This window comes from Solanum verrucosum, unplaced genomic scaffold (genome assembly GCF_900185275.1).
Source record: "Solanum verrucosum unplaced genomic scaffold, falcon-dt-bn FXZP01000012.1, whole genome shotgun sequence".
NCBI lineage: Eukaryota > Viridiplantae > Streptophyta > Magnoliopsida > Solanales > Solanaceae > Solanum > Solanum verrucosum.
This window is the reverse complement of record NW_026020063.1, coordinates 3,818,112-3,834,575: the sequence shown is the minus strand read 5'-3', so window position 1 is coordinate 3,834,575 and position 16,464 is coordinate 3,818,112. Positions and strand designations below refer to the sequence as shown.

At 37.4% G+C, this 16,464-nt stretch overlaps 1 protein-coding gene across 1 annotated transcript; it reads left to right on the top strand.

Moving 5' to 3' along the window:
- Positions 1-234: 234 nt before the first annotated feature.
- On the top strand, positions 235-15,986 carry LOC125823504 (probable uridine nucleosidase 2). The gene is made up of 9 exons (XM_049502884.1): positions 235-370; positions 608-723; positions 914-973; positions 8,981-9,166; positions 9,502-9,606; positions 9,702-9,798; positions 11,855-11,962; positions 12,051-12,186; positions 15,610-15,986. Exons 1-9 carry the CDS (start codon positions 322-324, stop codon positions 15,716-15,718), a joined length of 966 nt encoding a protein of 321 aa, XP_049358841.1. The 5' UTR covers positions 235-321; the 3' UTR covers positions 15,719-15,986.
- Positions 15,987-16,464: the final 478 nt, after the last annotated feature.

Sequence of the window (16,464 nt, the reverse complement as noted above, 5' to 3'; positions counted from 1 at the left end):
GATTTTTTGAATTGTTACATCTATTCCCCATGGAGGTTTTTTTATTATTAATTTTTCTTATATATTTTACTCTTACAAAATATTTAAGAATTTCTTAATTTTAAAAATATATTTTATCTTACCATATATTTAAGATTCCTTAAATATTACAAAAATAATTTGAATAAAATAGATTTTATCTTTTTAACTCTCAATCAAAGATTCTAGAAAGATGCAGAGAATTGAGCATTTTTAGTTTGTATAATATAAAAAAAAATCGACTTTTCCCTTCATCATCATCCGGATCCCAGATCCATTCAACTTCCAATTTAGATTCAGAAAATGGCTTCAGAACCCAAGAAGATCATCATTGACACTGATCCTGGCATTGGTATCTTCCATTAACACACATAGTAGAAAGAATGATTTCAGTATACCCAATATTTTTAGTTGGTGTTGTTTGTTACTTACTTTATTATAGTGGAATTTGTCAAGATTTATCTGGGTTTTCGTTTTTTTCTCTGAATTCTGCATTCAATTTCCTATAGAAACTCTTTTCAGTTGAATTAAGTTTTCCAAGATTAAATTTTTGTGAATTGTATTGTTGAGTTAATTGAACTATTCTCAGATGATGCAATGGCGATATTCGTGGCATTGGAATCTCCTGAAGTTGAGGTGATCGGGCTTACAACTATATATGGAAATGTCTACACAACTCTAGCTACCAGAAATGCTTTACATCTGGTAAAGTGCTGATTTTCTTGGATAATTGCTAATTGTTTATGCCTTGTTTTTTTTTTTTTTTTGTTCTAAGTGTAAATTTTAAAAGGTAAAAGACTACTGACTTAGCTTTGCTCCTTAGTTGGTCTATCGTAGTGGTGTATCCGATATCTGCTATGCTCATGGTTATTGATTTGAGGTTTTAATGATTCAGTTGGACATAGCTGGGAGGACAGATATTCCGGTGGCTGAAGGCTCTCATGTTACGATCACTGTATGCAATCCTACCCTGTTGCTCATTTTAACTTGCTTAGCTGTTCCATACTCCAAGCTTTTTAGTTATTGTTGTCACTTCGATTTATTTGTTAAAGGGGACTCAAGTCTTTGGCTCTACTGTGGTGTTTCATTTTTGGTTTTGTTATGATGATCCACACTAGATATACTTACCTTGGTACATACTCTGTCTCTCTATTTCTCTCCCCCCTTTCCTTTTGCTTCCCAGGTGAAACATTCTTTGAGTTGGTGAAAATAATAAGAGAAAAGGAATACGAGGAAAAATTAATCAGTACTGTAGTACCCTTTCCCAGAAAAGAAAAAAAGTCGAAAACAAAGACATTGAACTTTTTTTTTAAGTTACAAAGACATTGATCTTGTTTATCATGGGACATGTATGTGGATCTGAGAAGAAAAGTAAAAAAATAGTTCTAGACTGGTCCTATCGAACGTTCAGATCTAAGACCAAAGCTAAAAGAAGGAATAAGTGAAGGCAGAGTTTGGTATTAGAAACACTTGGTAGTTAGGAATGTAACTATAGTCAAGAAAAGTAAAGAAAATGGGGGAGACAGATGAACAATGAAACTGTGTGAAGCACTTTGGTATCATTTGGGGCATGAAAAAGTTGTTTTTCCATGCTGTTAGCGAAAAAGATGCACGAAACATTGAGGTGTCTTTCATTCCTTTGCAATGATTTCAGTTTGCTTTAATTAAAGGATCACTACTTTTTGGCCTCCTCCACTGCAGCCATACAAAACAAATTTGGGACCTCTTCCTTAACTGTAAGTGGAGTAAATTGGTGATTTCATATAGTGTAAGACGCTTGCTGAAATGTTTGTAGAGTCAAGAAAGCCATCAAAAATTTGAAGAAAATCTGGCATACCATCCCTCTGTTTGCATCTTTTGGACTAGCTGGTTAGAAAGAAATGAGAGATGATTTTGAAACTCAGAAAAGTCATGTCTTTTGTAAACAATAGATGTCTTCACAATAAATGTTTTGGTGTAGGAGACATGATAGATGATATTTCCCAATAATTGGAGTTCATTGAGTCTTTGAGAATATATCAGCTTTTCTGTGTTTTTTTCTTGTAATTTTTAGTTCTTCCTTAGTGCTTTTCGGTCATACCAACTTGCAGTGCTCCCCAGCCATAATGACCATATATAGTAATGTTTTTTATCTTATCGTGGATGTAAGCGTACTTTTGTTGAACCATCTTATATCCTTCGGTCTCTCTTGTTCAGTAATATTTTGTGTTCATCAGTCTTTAAAACTTTGCTGTGTTTGTGTCAAATATGATTAACCATGTTAGAAAATTGCTTTTGCGGCAGTCTGAGCCTAGTTGCATAACAAGTGGTATTAGAGTATGTAGTTAAACTACAGTTGGTAATCCAGTTTGCCCAGAGAATGACTTTGACAAGTTCTATGTTGTCAAACCATTTGATTGAAATAGGCGGGGACAACCAGGGAGGTGCTTTAGGGGAGGGGCAAACACAACTTATAGTATAAAAGAGAAATAAGTCATTGACATTTGTATGGAAAATATGTTTTCAAATCTTTAAATTTATAGTATTTGATCATTGATTTTTGATAAAACAGCAGAAGAATGGTCACTGGTCACAGCAGAATACATCGATGGAAAAACTAATAATCAACAAAATGAATATATGTTATGCTAAGTACTTCTATTATCATGTTTAATTTGCGGTCTTTCATTAATTTAAAACTGTAAATAGCAATTAATAGTGCATTAAATTGATTAGTGCTTCTAGCAAATTTGCTATAATGATAAAGGTAGGAGAACAAAGAGGAAAAGAAGAAAAAGGCTGGGAAACCTAGCCAAATGGATGGCTGAATAAAAGAGGTAAAAGTGAAGTGAATTGAGCATATGAGCTTCTTTTAGTGATTATATGGTATATGGTATTTACTAAAAAAAGTCCGTAATTTTCTTTGGGGAGGAGCAAGGAGCACGAGGAATTGGATTATTATCGTTATTGTTTTGTACACAAAGCACATAACCTTAACTTATGTGTAGAGGTGAAGGAGGGCAATGGCCTAGCCATCCCCCTTCACTTCCACCATGTCGATGATGACTTTACTGTGGCAAACTAGAGTGCAAGATATTGTGGTGCAGCAGAGTTAGGCAGAAGGTTTGGGTGGAAAGAAGCCAACAGAGATCAAATTTGGCAAAAGGGCAGATATGGTAGTGCGCTAGCACACAATTTATATCCAATAGTGGATTTTCTATTATCAAGGTCACCTGCCACATCAACATCTGTATAGCCCTTCAAGATTGGATTTGATCCTCAAAACACAAGTATTCATCTGAACCTCCTCTCAGATACCTGAGTATCCACTTCACAACTTCCCAATGCTCATTCCCTGGATTGTCAAGAAACTTGCTGACAACACCAACTGCCTGAGCAATATCAGGTCTAGTACATACTATTGCATACATTAAACTTTTGATGACGAAGGAATATGAAACTCTATCCACACTCTCTTTTTCCTCCCTTGTTGTAGGACATAGCTTCTTGCTCAATTTTATATAACCAGTAAGAGGTGTCCTAACAAGCTTAACATACTTTATGTTGAAGTGCTCAAGTACACGTTCAATGTGTTTTTCTTGTGACAAATAAGGCTTCCTTCATCTCTAAGGCGAGTAACTCTCATGCCCAAAAATTGCTTAGCATGACCCAAGTCTTTCATAGCAAAAGACTTACATAACTCTTTCTTCAACTCATCAATTCTGAAAGTATTTCTGCTCATAATTAACATATCATCCATATATAGCAAGAGGATGATAAAATCATCGTTAGAAATATTTTGTACAAACACATAATGATCTGAGGAAGTTTTCTTGTAGCCTTGCTCTCCCATAGCAAATTCAAACTTCTTGTACCACAGTCTAGGAGCTTGCTTTAGGCCATAGAGTCTCTTTTTAAGTTTGCTCACATAATTTTCTTTACCTTTTACCTTGAAGCCCTCAAGATGTTCCATTTAAATCTCTTCTTCTAGGTCACTAGGAAGAAAATCTATCTTCACATCCATTTGCTCAATCTCTAAACTCAGACTAGCAGCCAAACCAAGAACTCTACGTATGGAGAACATTTTCACGATAAGAGAAAATATATCGTCAAAGTCAACCCTTTCTTTGACCAAATTTCTTAACAAGGTCGGTGATGTTTGCGTAATCAAGACACAACTTCTGATGCAAGTGTCTACGATCGTACAATAGTTTAGTAACCCAACCAAGGGTTGGGATCGTTCCCAAGAGAGTGGTTTTGAGAATTAATAGAAAAATAAAATTTAGTTCTAACTAATTGTAGCTAAAAACATTAACGATTAAAAACATTGTAAATTAAAGGGGGACACAAGAGTGTCAATTAACAATGGGGTTTTGTCACTAGTGAGTAAAAACAACAAAATAAACAAAGATTTCTAAGTAATGGGAGGAGATCCTTGGGGTGTGAAGGGATTACGGGTTAAGCTAGATTATTGGGTACATGCTTTCGATAGAAGATTCAGAACAATTGTGACTAGACTAAACTTTAAGGAGGATAAGCTCTTTCTCGAGTAGCTTACCCCGTTTCAAATGTGTTCCTCTCGGACACCCACTTGCCACATGAAGACCAGCCTACGCTTTAACCCACTCACTCTCTCGAGCTGAGTGTGTGGACATGGGACTAGGGTTCACTCTCTCGAGCTGAGTGTGTGGACATGGGACTAGGGTTCACTCTCTCGAGCTGAACCTCATGTCGACTCACTCACACTGGCCATCAATTTAGTAGTTATAGTTTTATGACCTCTCTCTCGAGCAAGCCGAAAACACATAAATAAACTTGTATTTGCAACTACAAATTCATTAAATTCATCCACAACTACTAAACGAAATCACAATTAAACTACGATTAAACTATCAGCAAGCAAGACCCAACAATTATCTTAACCCATATTCGCTAAATCACACCCCAAGAATTGGGGGTTTTAGCCACACATGTATAAGAGATAGAAATTTATACCAAATTGAGCTTGCATTCAAATGGGTATGAAGATTTAAGTCTTGATACAGGCCAAAATTGAAGAATCCAAGAGACCCAAATCCAAATCTTGAAGATGAAACCCTTTGGAACTTCGAGTCTTCAAAACCCTTTCAAACTTAGAACAAAAATATCCAAAAGTACTATTCTATATGAAAATTATAATAATTGTTCGACTCTTAAAACTACAACTCTAACCAGTATTTATAGTTTTCACTGATTTGTGCTGCAGCGGATCATTCGGCGTCGTTAGTCGGAATCGCCGATCAGCTCGGCGATTCACCTTTTCGTGTAGTTCATCACCGTCTTGCACCATCCTTCAGCATCGTCGTGCTCTGGGTCATTGGGCGACATGGTACTGCTTCGCAGAACTTCTCGACGATACGCCGACTGCTCCCTTTTTCCACTGACTTGATCCTTTCCTTCAGGGCTCAGTACACTGGAACAAAAGGCGAAGTAAGACCCTTCGGCAACTCACCAAGTGGACTCGGCGATCCTCAGGCCTTCATTTCTTCGTTTTTTTAACCTTTTCATTCATCAAATATAGAGATAAAATAAGCATTTGAGGACACAATTTCTATTAAAATATAGCCCTAAGGACTCATCAGTCAGCAGTCAATTGCAACAAAGGTGTGCCCAATTTGTTGCAAATCTTGCCAAAAAGATTTTCTTCCTTATAAGATGGGATCTAGACCCCATAACTTGAAGCCTAGGTACAAAGTTAGATTGGTTGTTAAGCTATTTGGTCGAAGGAAGGGTATTGACTTTTAAGAAATATTTTCTCATGTTGAAAATGTCCTCCATTTGTACAGTTCTTGGATTAGCTGCTAGTCTTAATTTAGAGATTGAGTAGATGTATGTGAAGATGACTTTTCTTCACGGTGACCTAGAAAAGAGATTTATATGGAACAATCTGAGGACTTCAAGGTGAAAGGTAAAGAAAATTATATGTCCAAACTTAAAAAGAGTCTGTATGGCCTAAAGCAAGCTCCTAGATAGTGGTATAAGAAGTTTGAATCTATTATGGGGTAGCAAGGCTATAAGAAGACTTCTTCAGATCATTGTGTGTGTACAGAAAAATTCTGATGATAATTTTATCATCCTCTTGTTAGATGTGGATGATATGTTAATTATGGGCAGAAATACTTTTAGAATTGACGAGTTGAAGAAAGAGTTGTGTAAGTCTTTTGTTATGAAAGACTTGGGTCCTGCTAAGCAAATTTTTGGGCATGAGAATTATTCATCTTAGAGAGAAACTTTATTTGTCACAACAGAAATACATTGAATGTGTACTTGAGCGCATCAACATAAAGAATGCTAAGCTTGTTAGCACACATCTTGTTGGTCATATGAAGTTGAGCAAGAAAATGTGTCCTACAACAAGAGGAAAAAGGATAGAGTTCCATATTCCTTTGTTGACAGAAGTTTAATGTATACAATGATATGTACTCGATTTGATATTGTTCATGCAGTTGGTGTTGTCAGCAAGTTTCTTGACAATCCAGGGAAAGAGCATTGTGAAGTGCATACTCAGGTATCTAAGAGGAAAACTCATATGAATGCTTGTGTTTTGGAGATCAAATCCAATCTTGAAGGGCCATACAAATTCTGATATTTTAGGTGACCTTAATAACAGAAAATCCACTGTTGTATATTTGTTTACTTTTTCGGGGGGAATTATATCATGGAAGTGGAAGTTGCAGGAGTGTGTTGCACTGTCTACAATTGAAGCAAAGTACATTTCGTCTATTGAAGCTAGCAAAGAGATTATATGGCTCAAGCGAATCCTTCAAGAACTTGAATTGCAACAGATGGAGTATCTTGTCTATTGTGACAGTCAAAGTGCAATACACTTGAGCAAGAACTCCATGTACCATGCAGTGTTATCAAAGGCAAAAAGAAGCTCTAAGGTTCGTGAGGGCTTTAAGCGCAAATAAAGCGTGGGCTTTAATGAAAAAAAGGTGCAAAGAGAGAAAAAATACAAATATATATGTTAAGTCCAAGACTAATAACTATAAACATGAATAACAAATATATGACCAAAGAAATTGAAACTAAATCATGATAAAGTGAAATATTTAGTGTCACTTCTTCATAAGAGGCTCATTGGCAAGGAAAAGTTGCCTTAGAACCTTGATGACGACATTGAAGTGCACATAAAGCGAGGCAAAGTGCTAAACATGTTTTGAGCCTCGCTTCAGGGCTTAAAGCGCACCTTTGATAACACTGGTAGTTTGGTACCATGCAAGAACAGAACACATAGATGTGAGATATCATTGGATTCATGAGCAAGTAGAGAGTGAATCATTTCACGTCAAAAAGATTCGCACAAGTGAAAATCCTGCGGATATGCTAACCAAGGAGATATCAGAAGACAAGAAGACAAGTTCGACCTGTGTAGAGAACTTGTCGGCATGAGCTCTCTTTGAGAAGACATCTCCTTCAGGTGTATGGGATTGGAGGGGGAGATTGTGGGGTCCAGATCCTATCTTTAAATAAAATTTTCTTTGGCAAGATTTGCAGCATATTGGGCACACTTTTGTTGAAATTGGCTACCGGCCAATTAATACGTGGAAAAATGGGCACATCTTTGTTGAAATTGGCTATCGGCCAATTAATACAAGGTGGAAAAATGGGCATAGTGCGTGTCTATAAATAGGGACCTCTACATCAGCTTATGTACAATATACCTAATTAAATCCCACTCAGTGGGCCTAACCACTACCTCGTGGAGAGAAAATATTAGAGAGCATAGTGAGGTATACTATAGACTATAAGAAAATAGTTTTTGAAGAAAAATAGAGTGTGAACAATATTTTTGTGAAGTGGAAAATCAAAGAGGGTTATGTCTTTTGAGTGTGTAATGGTCACTTTGAGTATTGTACTTGTGACTACGTAGTGTACAATTTCTTCTTATAGTGATATCAATTGCTCCTCTTGGCCCGTGGTTTTCCCTTATTCAAAACGGTTTCCACGTAAAATTCTTGGCGTTGTTATTTTCCCATTTTATCCCCCATTATATTGACTGTGAATATTTTTGAGATCTTCCTCATTTTCCCCAACAGTTTTGAGATCGGAAAACTCCATTTGAGACGCTATTGGATCTCTTGGTTTGAGTTAGACTCATGATTGCCTGTTTTCGTGAATTGGATTTCTGAGGTTAATCTTCTTCTTGTTTTTTTATATCTTGGGTTCTATTTTTCAGTTTTTTGGAAGCGATCAAGTTTGTATATCGATTGTTGCCTGAAACGCTCATCTAGGGTTCTAGATTTCTTCTTTGTTTTACTATTCAGGTTATTCTCGATTATTTTAATTGACTTCTATCTTTACTTTTCTTTCAATTATTGTTACTTGATATTCCACTGCGGTTTGTGTCTCGGATCGTATCAAGAAATCTTGCTTAGCGAGTTTGTGAGTAATACTTTAAGATGTTTCTTCCATACTCCAAGTGTATGGGGTAACTTTCAAGAGCTTTCTCCATGTACCAATAGCGATCTTGCTCCATATAACAAGTGGAACTGAAGATGTTCTCTTAGGAAAACCAGAAGGTTGTGGCTCAGAGGAAACTGCTTTCTAAAATAGCATCAGAATTTATTTTCTAACCTACAATACCTGACTTAGCAGCAAAACATATCCACAGAATAAGGCATAGTGGGGGGAATATGATAAAAGAAATGGCGAAGTGTATGCTGGATCTTCTTATTTTAGTTTTTTGCATTTTCTTCCGTATGACAAAATCAATTGCAACATCGGTCCTGGACGTGATGATTGTTGCAGAATTCTCATATGGTTTACCAATAACATTTCCTTTTTCTAAAATTTAATGTGCTTTTCTGATTACTTGTTCATTTAGCAAATAGGCAGCAAACCTTTTTTTGAGAAAAGGTAATAGTCAGAATAGGCAGCAGACTTAGAAATGTCTTTTCCTTATGTATATGCTTCTGCTTACTTTGTTTAATTTAATGTGAAGAAAGGTACAAAACTTCGAATTGCTGATTTTGTTCATGGCACGGATGGACTTGGAAACCAAAACTTTCCTGCACCAAATGGAATGCCTATTGAACAGAATGCTGTTGACTTTCTTGTTCAACAAGCCAGTGTATACCCTGGAAAGGTTACTGTTGTAGCTTTGGGTCCCTTGACAAATATAGCACTAGTAAGTATGTAATCTTCCAGCTAAATATTACTCGATCCATTCCAGTTTATGTGGCATCATTCCTTTTTAGTCTGTTCCGAAAAGAATGACAGTTTCTACATTCAGAAACAACTTAACCTAACCCTTAATAGTCACACAAATTTGATGGCATGTTTAAGACACCAAGTTTTAGAAGTCTTATAATTGTCACACAAATGCTATGGCATGTTTAGTACCAAAACTTCCTTTCTTTCTTATGCTCCGTGTTCAGTCAATTTATGCCACATAATTTGGAATGGAATGAGTTGATAATAACCTTATAGAAACCTGTTCACTGAAATGGCATATTGAAACAGGCCATTCAATCAGATCCTGATTTTGTTAAAAACATTGGGCAAATTGTTGTTCTTGGTGGTGCCTTTTCTGTAAACGGAAATGTCAACCCAGCTGCTGAGGCGAATGTAAGTTGCTAAGATACATCCAAAATCATACTTTGGGTTTTCAGGTGTATTCTCTATGTTATATTTATGCCTGTTTTGTTGCTCATCTGCACAAGATCTTTGGAGATCCAGATGCTGCTGATATTGTATTTACTAGCGGTGCTGATGTTCTAGCAGTTGGAATAAATGTTACACATCAAGTTGTCCTTACTGGTACTTTCTCGATTGATTACGTTATTACAACCAGTTCATATGGTACTTCAAATATTCTGTTCCACTTACACTACCATATTCTTATTCCTCTTACATTTCCTGCATTCATGACTTGAAAGAATGGGTTAAATATTCTGGACCATCCTCATGTCAGGTCTGAAAATATTCTGCAAAAGCAACTAGAAGTTTCCATTTTTTACTGTCTGCTTAAACTATTTAAGATATTTGGTTACTTGGAGATAGTAGCACAGTTGAAGGATGGCGAATTAAGGAAGAAAAAGAAAAAATTGAGAAATAATTTTAAATAAATTACTTTTCGTGTCTTGTGTAACATCATTAAGTGTCAGCATTCAACAAATAAAAATGTTGATCCATGAGGCAAACGTGGAAATGAGGCTTGACACACAGGCTATCCCCAAGAGAGAGTTTCAAGTATCTTGGGTCTTTAATCCAAGGGAGTTGGGAGATCGACGATGATGTCACACATCATATTGATGCGGCGTGTATGAAGTGGAGACTTGCCTTCGGGGTGTTGTGTGATAAAAAGGTACCACCTAAACTGAAAGTTGAGTTTTATAGAGTGGTGGTTAGACCGATTTTGTTGTATGGGACAGTGTGTTGGCCTGCCAAGAACTCCCACGTTCAGAAAATACAAGTTGCGGAGATGGATGTGTGTGCATATTAGGAGAGATGAGATTAGGAACGAGGATATCTAGGACAAGGTGAAAGTGACTTCTGTGGTGGACAAGATGCAGAAAGCGGGTTGAGATGGTTTGGGGCATGTGAAGAGGAGATGCGCAAATGCCCTAGTGAGGAGGTGTGAGAGGTTGGATATAGTGGGTACGAGGAGAGATAGAGGTAGGCCAAAAAAATATTGGGGAGAGACAATTAGATAGGACATGGTGAAACTTCAACTTACCGAGGACATGATCTTAAATATGATGGTGTGGAGGTTGTGGATTAGATTAGAAGGCTAGTGGATAGTGGAGTGTTGTCTTGCTTTTCGGCGGATTTAGGCTTGGTGGTGTTTGTCGTAGTATTAGCCTTATTCTTGTAATTTCTTGTTTTTGATATCTATCATCATTTGTTTGTTTATTGTCTTTTGATTATCGTATTATTGTGTTGTTACTGTTTCCTTATTAGTTGCTATATTTTCTTCATTGGCATTTTTCCTTTTCATACCTACTTTGATTTGTTGTACTTGAGCCAAGAGTCCTTCGGAAACAGCCTCTCTATCTCCCCGAGGTAGGAATAAGGTCTGCGTACACTATACCCTCCCCAGGTTTCACTTGTAGGATTTCTGTTGGTATGTTGTTGTTGTTGGAAATAGAGATAGTAACATAGTAACATTATGAATTAAAGAGCAGAGAGAAATTTTCAGAAGAATTTTACCTGATCCCTCTGCCTGTCTCTTGAAAAATTCTTGAGCATTAGCTAAATAATAAGCAAATACATATGCGTGGATCTTTAATTAAGTAAAGTTGCATGTGCTTTATAACAAACTCTTTTCTGCATCCAATCCAGTGGGCATGATCTGATTGCCAAAGCCATATTTCCATCTTCCCATACGCCTAGGGCGAAGGAAAGTTATGAAATTTGGGTTCTTGTTCAGGAGTTCCACAGATAACCCAAATTTAACTGGATATTGAAACCTTTGCTTCTCTTTTAATCTTGGCGTAGCAGATTTCACTGGCAGGCTGGTAGTCACAGTGTTTAACTTGTAATAAACTCACATGATTTATTTCATCAAAAAAAGAAACTTGCATGATTTATATTGACATGTTGATCATTCTTTGGGAAAAGAGATCAATTTGTGATATAGGCCAATAACTGTTGGGAAAATAGTACAGTATCTCACGTAATGATGAAATTATTACCTCATAATGTAACAATATATAGAGGAAAGTTTTATACTATTGCATTAAGATGTGCTTTGTACTTTATTCTTTTTCCCTCCCTTCTTAACATAGATGCTACAATTTGAGCTCCTCCGGACCATTTTATTTCACTTCCCACAAAATTATCTTTTTTATTTATACTTATTTACCCATTTCAGATTTTGATCGAGACGAGTTGGCAAAGTCTAATGGTAAGTATGCCAAGTACCTTGACAAGATCTTGGGTGTCTATTTTGGCTATCACCATGATGCATACAGCACAAAAGGTCTGTCTCTTTCCAAACTGGCTTTCTTAGTATATTATTTGGTGCGTGCTCATTGTTCTGATTTTACGGGAACTGGGACTCCACATAGGTGTTTACCTTCATGATCCAACTGCTCTGCTTGCTGCTGTTGATCCCTCACTAATCACCTATACAGAAGGTGTGGTTCGTGTCCAAACAAATGGCATCACAAGGGGTCTGACTCTATTTTATAACAAACAAAAAAGGTAAACTGTTGCATTTTTTTAGAAGAACGAGTGTATCCTCCATTCTTTTTTTTTGTGTTTTCAGAGCAACAAAGCTTCTCTTCCCAGCCCTACAAAAGTATGGTTGGGCACATTTACTATTCTCCATATTTCTAGCACCATCAGTATCATATGGTTCTGTCATTGGCTGACAATTCCAGCTGGACCTAGACGCTTGCCATCTTCGAATCACACTACAGGATAGTACTTTGAGGATTCAACTTCCTTCAGTAAAGGGATATCAGGAAAGGAAAACTTCCTCAACAGTCAACACTTCTCATTTTTGGTCCTCCAAGGATCTTGTCCTCAAGCCCGCTTTAGTTTCATGAACCCAAAAGGAGATTCTCATAGGGAGGTTTGTTGTGATGTACCTAAGGTCAAATGTCATTTATATCTTTCTGTGCCTGTCTAATGCTCATGTTCTTCCATATGATCAGAAGTGGAATAATTATGTTGTGGTCAAGCGAGGAAACCAACTTTTGTGTGCACCTAAATCTTCTTTCTCATATGTTCATTATTCTGAAGGAAGGTCAAGTGAAATCATCCTTGAGGATCAAAGTGAAAAGGAAAGTGAGGATGAGAGACAACAGAAAGAGAACAGTGAAGAGAAAAGTGACAATCCTAGAGTGGAGAAAGGATAGGATGAGTTGAATGAGGAGAATATTCAGGGACAGATCTAAGATCTAAGAGTTGGAAGCTTTAAAGTTCTAATGGGCTTGAGGAGTAAATGCCACTATATCCACTTCTCTCTTGAAGCGGTGTATTTGGTTCGCTTAATATATACCAACTCTATTAGATTTCACAAATTGATACAAGGTTGGAGCCGAAAGCGTTGGGTTCAGATGAACCCGGCTACTTTAACACTAGGTCTGCCTTTAAAAATATCGACTCAATGTCTGTATGGCCATTCCTCTCGAGAAAGCAACATAAATATCTTCTTGACTACCTTCGAATTCTTAATAAAGCAGCATACCATCCTCTGAAATATCAATCCGGCTGTAGCATCAAAAACTAAAAAGTGAAGACTATTTGGAGGAAGTATCATCGAGACAAATGATGAGAGAAGAAGTTATATCTAAGTGGCAGAATGCACTCTGCTAAAAGGAAAGGATCATAAGATTGTTATGCCAATGTCTTACCCACAAGTAATATAATTCAAATAGTATTCAGATATCAAGTACAGTTGAATAGGCATGATGAAAATAACAATGGATAAAAGACATGCTCAAATATCATCAACTGTTCAGAACAACTAAATAAACATGATGGATATAATATACATAGCTCAGCCCTTGTGGCCAATACCGGGTATTAAAAAATAGCTATCTTGCTCATACTTTCCTCGCACATGAACTAGATAATTTAAATGCATCAAAGCAACTAAAATGGCATGCTTTTATTGGAAAGCAAGCAAAACACGAAACTAAAGTTCCACTTACATCATGGGCAACTTAGCCCCATTCCTTCACTTTCCTTGCTTTTCCTTGCTCCACGACTCCAATCTATGCAAGACTAGTGTAGGAAATTGTTATTTATGGATGACATAGTTTTGATTAACGAGACTCGTAGTGGAGTTAATGTTAAGCTGGATTTGGAGACAGACCCTGGAGTTGAAAGGGTTCAGGTTGAGTAGGACCAAGACAAGATACTTGGAGTGCAAGTTCAGTGACGTAACACATGAGGATGGCATGGAAGTGAGGCTTGATACTCAGATCATCCATAAGAGAGGAAGTTTCAAGTATCTTCGGTCTATTATCTAAGGAAATGGCGAGATGGACGAGGATGTAACTCACTGTATTGATGCAAGATGGATGAAATGGAGGCTCGCATCGGGAGTCCAGTGTGATAAGAAGGTGGCACCAAAACTCAAAGAAAAGTTCTACAGATTGGTGTTTAGACCAACTATTGTGTATGTGGCGGAGAGTTGGCTAGTCAAGAATTCTCACATTTAGAAGATGAATGTTGCAGAAATGAGGATGTTGCGATGGATGTGTGCACATACTAGGATATCGGGGACAAGGTGGGAGTGGCTTCGGTGGAGGACAAGATGCGGAAAGCGAGTTTGGAAGGGTTCGAACATGTGAAGATGAGATGCACGGATGCCCTAGTGAGGAAGTATGAGAGGTTGGTTAGGGATGGTTTTATGAGAGCTAGAGGTAGGCCAAAGAAGTATTGGGGAGCGGTGCTTAGACGGGATTTGGGGCACTGTTAGCTTACCGAAGACATGACCTTAGATAGGAGGTTGTGGAGGATATGGATTAGGATTGTAGGTTAGTGGGTAGTAGTGTGTTGTCTTGCTATCCATCCATACTAGTTGTCGTAGTATTGCTTCTGTAGTTTCTTGTCCTTCGATTTCTGTTATTATTAGTTGTTTCTTGTACTTCATTTATCGTAGTCTTTTGCTTTATTATGCTTTCACTTCCGTCACTTATTTGTTTGAACTGTTGCTTTGGATTGTTTTTCCTTGAGCCGAGGGTCTACGGGAAACAACCTCTCTACCTGTAAGGTAGGGGTAGGTTTGCGTACACTCTACCCTCCTCGGACCCCACTATGTGGAACTACACTAGGTATGTTGTTGTAGTACTAGTGTACCTTGATTTATAGGTTGACATTCCACCCTATTGATCCCAAATCTGAGAGCTTCCTCAAAACCTCTCAAGATAGCTGTTATTTTTCATCACTGTTGTATATATACTGATCGGGCCTTCTTTGCGATGGCGCTGGGTTAACTTGGCAAGTCTTCACACTCGCGGCTCACGGCTGTCGTGGTCGCATTTGCATTGAAGGGAAACTAGGCCCATCTGGAAGATGTCCCCTTCTTTGTGATTGCAGATCCTAGCTCGCGTTAGCGGTGGCCATCTTTCTTCCCCTCCGTGATAGGGGCTGACCCCTCGCAATCGCGAAGCACAATCCTGCACCAGCAAAATCTGCAATTGTGAATTGGTGTGGTACCGAAACTCAGCCGAGTCCCTCGGGTCCTATCCAATACATGCCGACAAGTCCAAATTGATATTATTGACTTATACAAGGGGTCTCAAATCATGATTTGGCACACAAATGCCCAAAAAGAGGAGTTGGGTTGTTACAATTTTGTTGGATAGGAATACAAGGCCTTGTGGAAAAGACAAAATTGTCAAACCGAAAGATCTCTTCTGCAACTATCTTTTCCATTCTTACTGAAACTAGACCTTTTTGCTGTCTTTTCAGTTAGGCTTAGACATGTTGTTTTGATGTGTTGGATTAGATAAGTGTGTCTCAAATGACTAAAATACTCTATGCACGCGTGTTTTGCTCTCTGTTTTGATGCTTTAGGAAATTTATTGATCTTTGTACAGATAATGTTTTGAATTGAGGGATATTTGATTGAAATGTAGTACTTATTATGTTTACTGTTGAACAAACTAGGTTTGCTGAAGTCACTGAATGGTCTGATAAACCCTCAGTAAAAGTGGCAGTAACTGTTGATGCTCCTAGAGTTCTCAAATTGGTTATGGAACGGCTCATCAATTCTTAGGAGAATCTAGTAGCTGAAAGAGAAGCTATTTGACATACTCCAGCTGCACATTGCAACTCGGTGCTTGAAACATTGACATTTTTCAGAATTCTGTTCTGATGTGAAGAGGAAGATGATAACAAGATTGCATTCATACTATGATTATGGGATATACGTCGATCACCAAGAAGAATTTCATTTTGTTTTGAGCTTCTATGCCATCTCCACAGATGTTGTAATAAAATCTATAGTTTCTGTGCTCCCTTTGAATAAAGTGATCTGTAGAACCAACATTGCCATCATTTTAGTTTCTCTTTTAAACTGAAAAAGGTCTTATATAGTGTTCTTCAGCCTATAGTGTTTTAAACAAATGAAATTGACAGAGATTTGTCCAAACATGAACAAGTTCGTGTTTTAAACAGCCTGGTTGCTCAGATAATAACAATAAAATGGGACAACTTGTTCAAGAGTAATTCAGGTGGGGTTTATAGTTGAAGATCCTAATTTATGTCAACCAGTAATTTAAAAGTTTTTCTTTCATTCTCGGCTCCAAATCCAATCAAACACCTTCACATAAATTAACACGGAAATATTAGAATTGAATTAGTACTTGTGTGATGGAAGAAAGACATGCAAAAGCCAATTTACGACTCCATTTCATAATGTTCCACCCCCAAATGGGTTTTGCAGTGCGCGATCTAAATTTAGTTGGAGCTCCAAACACCGGATGGAAAACAAATTAAACTGTTCTGAGAATATTAAGGGAA